This window comes from Papilio polytes, unplaced genomic scaffold, assembly GCF_000836215.1.
Source record: "Papilio polytes unplaced genomic scaffold, Ppol_1.0 DF824146.1, whole genome shotgun sequence".
Taxonomy (NCBI): domain Eukaryota; kingdom Metazoa; phylum Arthropoda; class Insecta; order Lepidoptera; family Papilionidae; genus Papilio; species Papilio polytes.
Genome location: NW_013525058.1, coordinates 572,687 through 575,068, shown reverse-complemented (window position 1 = coordinate 575,068; position 2,382 = coordinate 572,687). Strand labels below are relative to the sequence as shown.

Sequence of the window (2,382 nt, the reverse complement as noted above, 5' to 3'; positions counted from 1 at the left end):
GTCTTGGCCGCTTAAGGTCACTCTCTGCATCCTGTTATACCTAAAGTTGTGATCAGCGACTCCCGCGAAGTTTACAGCTGCCAAGATATCCGATTACTACTATATCTTAGTTTTTTGATTTAATTCTGCAATAAAATTATATTTTAAGGAATTTTGTCTAAGAAAAAATTATGAACATGGCATGAAAAATATTTATTCACACATCTTGTGGTTTTTGGTACATTCTATGTATTATTTAACAAAATAAATATAATCTTAAAAAATCTATAAAATATTTGTCATAAAACAATCTATTTGCAGAAAATAAAGTGCATTTTAAATTACAGTCTTAGCAGTATCGGATACTGAATTTTTTTACATGAAAAGTATAGTTTTTATCAAAATTTTAACAAATCTCTGTAAAACCTATTTTTCTTGTGATACATGCTAACTGGAGTTACATTTGAATAGAGTATAAATACCTATTATTTACTTTTACTACCTATTTCCACTAAGCGGCTAATCGTGCTACTGCTATTACAATAATTTCCACTAGCGCGTCCGCGACTGTTGTACAAAATGAGCGCAAAGTGGTGCTACTAACCAACTAGTGGAAATAAGCACTTAATTATACTGAAATAACGTCTACTGACTACAGCTCTAATTTGACAGAGTAAAAACTTTCTAATTCTATTATTTATGTTGTTAAAGCAATTTCTATCGCAACATACAGAAAACCAATAGATTAAAATCTTGTACTCTACAGGTAAGTACAATAATCCATTCCTATGCTAATGTCAACTTTCGTGTAATGCAAAGCATGTTGGCAATACAATAAAATCATACATTTGTCATACAATTCTTCATACATTCTCACTCATTTACACTCGTGTAAGGCGAAATTTGACGGTAAAGCAAGAAATATCGTGATCCAAAGAATTCAATCGGTATTTATTTTTTGGTTAAAACTATCTCATTTTTATGTCTTAAAACCATACATCTACGCAAACATCCCATGCCTCTGATTGTTCATGATAAAACAGATAAAACGATATTCCGCACGCGCATTTCTTCTGTAAAACTGTTATATAAACTCAATCAAAAGTAAATTATTGGAATTTCATTTGTACAATTGTATCACCATTCAACCTTTCTACATTCACTCTAATGCATTTTAAGCTTAAAAGAACACAAGTTTAAGCGCTAAAAAGTCTACAATCTAGTAACAGAGGCTTCACAATCTCTATTCTTCTCTTTCCCTTTTCCCATGAATTCCGCGTATATTTCTTCTGTCGTCCTCATCTTTGTCTCAGGAACACAGAAGAGGATGTACACGGTACTGACGAGGCAGACCATGGCGAAGCAGCCGAAGACGAAGTGCAGACCGATGGAGGCTGCTAGAGGTTGGAAGACCCTCAGCTCGATGGAAACCAGAGCGCATGCGAAGGCGATGACTATTGAAGTCACTGTGCCACGGAACTGGAAATAATATTCACTTTGTAAAGTATAGTCGCCTTTCACACGGTTAATTAAAACTAAAGACATTTAAAAAGTTCATAGACAAGGCATGGTAAAATTTTTTCACTGATAATTTCTTTGATTGGTACTATATCAGTTGTTAAGTTTAGTACGAAACCTAGCCCAAATTAACATTTAGTAAAACATTCATGATTTAAAAACTTAAATTCTAATTTAATTAATTAAATTGGCATGTGGTTAAAAGGCTATCAACACAAAGAATTAGTGATGATCATATGAAAATCTCTCAAGAGAAGTGTCGACTTTGCCTCCTCTATTTATTTTTTTAATCTCTTTGCTAAAACAAAATTGCTTCACATTGAATCACCCCCCAACGATAGCACATACTTTATTCACTAGAGGATAGTAAGGAATTTAGATAGGGTTCAACATATCGGAGCAATTTGGAGGAAGACGTTACATGTTTAAATGACGTTTCAGTATTCGGCCGTTAGCGTTACAACAGATTATTAAAAGAACTGATACTTCTTTTAGCTAGTAAGTGAATACCTGGAATGAGAACATCTCAGTCATAATAACGAAGGGTACAGGTTGCAGGCCGGCGGCGTCACAGTAGATGCAGAGGCACAGTGCGGCCACGGGCAGCGCCGCTCCTCCCGCGCGTATCGCGAACCACCCTGCTAACGCCGCGAGAGACACACCGGACACCAAGCACGTCGTACCTAGCAATGGCTGAAAAACACGATCTAGTTAGTACATTCTAATATGTCAAATTTATACATATTATAAAATTGAAGTGTCTGTATGTAACTTCGAAAGAATAGTTCCAGATTTCGCGAAGATGTATTATGTATCGCATTTAAATATTTTTTGTCTCTGTCCGCAAGCCGCGTTTGTTCCGGGTAATTTCCGAAACGGCTGGGG

At 35.6% G+C, this 2,382-nt stretch overlaps 1 protein-coding gene across 1 annotated transcript in view; it reads right to left on the bottom strand.

Annotated features, from left to right (window-relative positions):
* Positions 1-295: 295 nt before the first annotated feature.
* Positions 296-2,382, bottom strand: part of LOC106111970 (facilitated trehalose transporter Tret1-like) — a 14,606-nt gene continuing 12,519 nt past the window's right edge. The window contains exons 6-7 of the mRNA XM_013294190.1: positions 2,008-2,190; positions 296-1,458 (exon numbers count right to left, since the gene is read on the bottom strand). Of these exons, the coding sequence (XP_013149644.1) occupies positions 1,192-1,458; positions 2,008-2,190 (450 nt within the window). The 3' untranslated portion in view covers positions 296-1,191. The remainder of the gene's footprint in view (positions 1,459-2,007; positions 2,191-2,382) is intronic.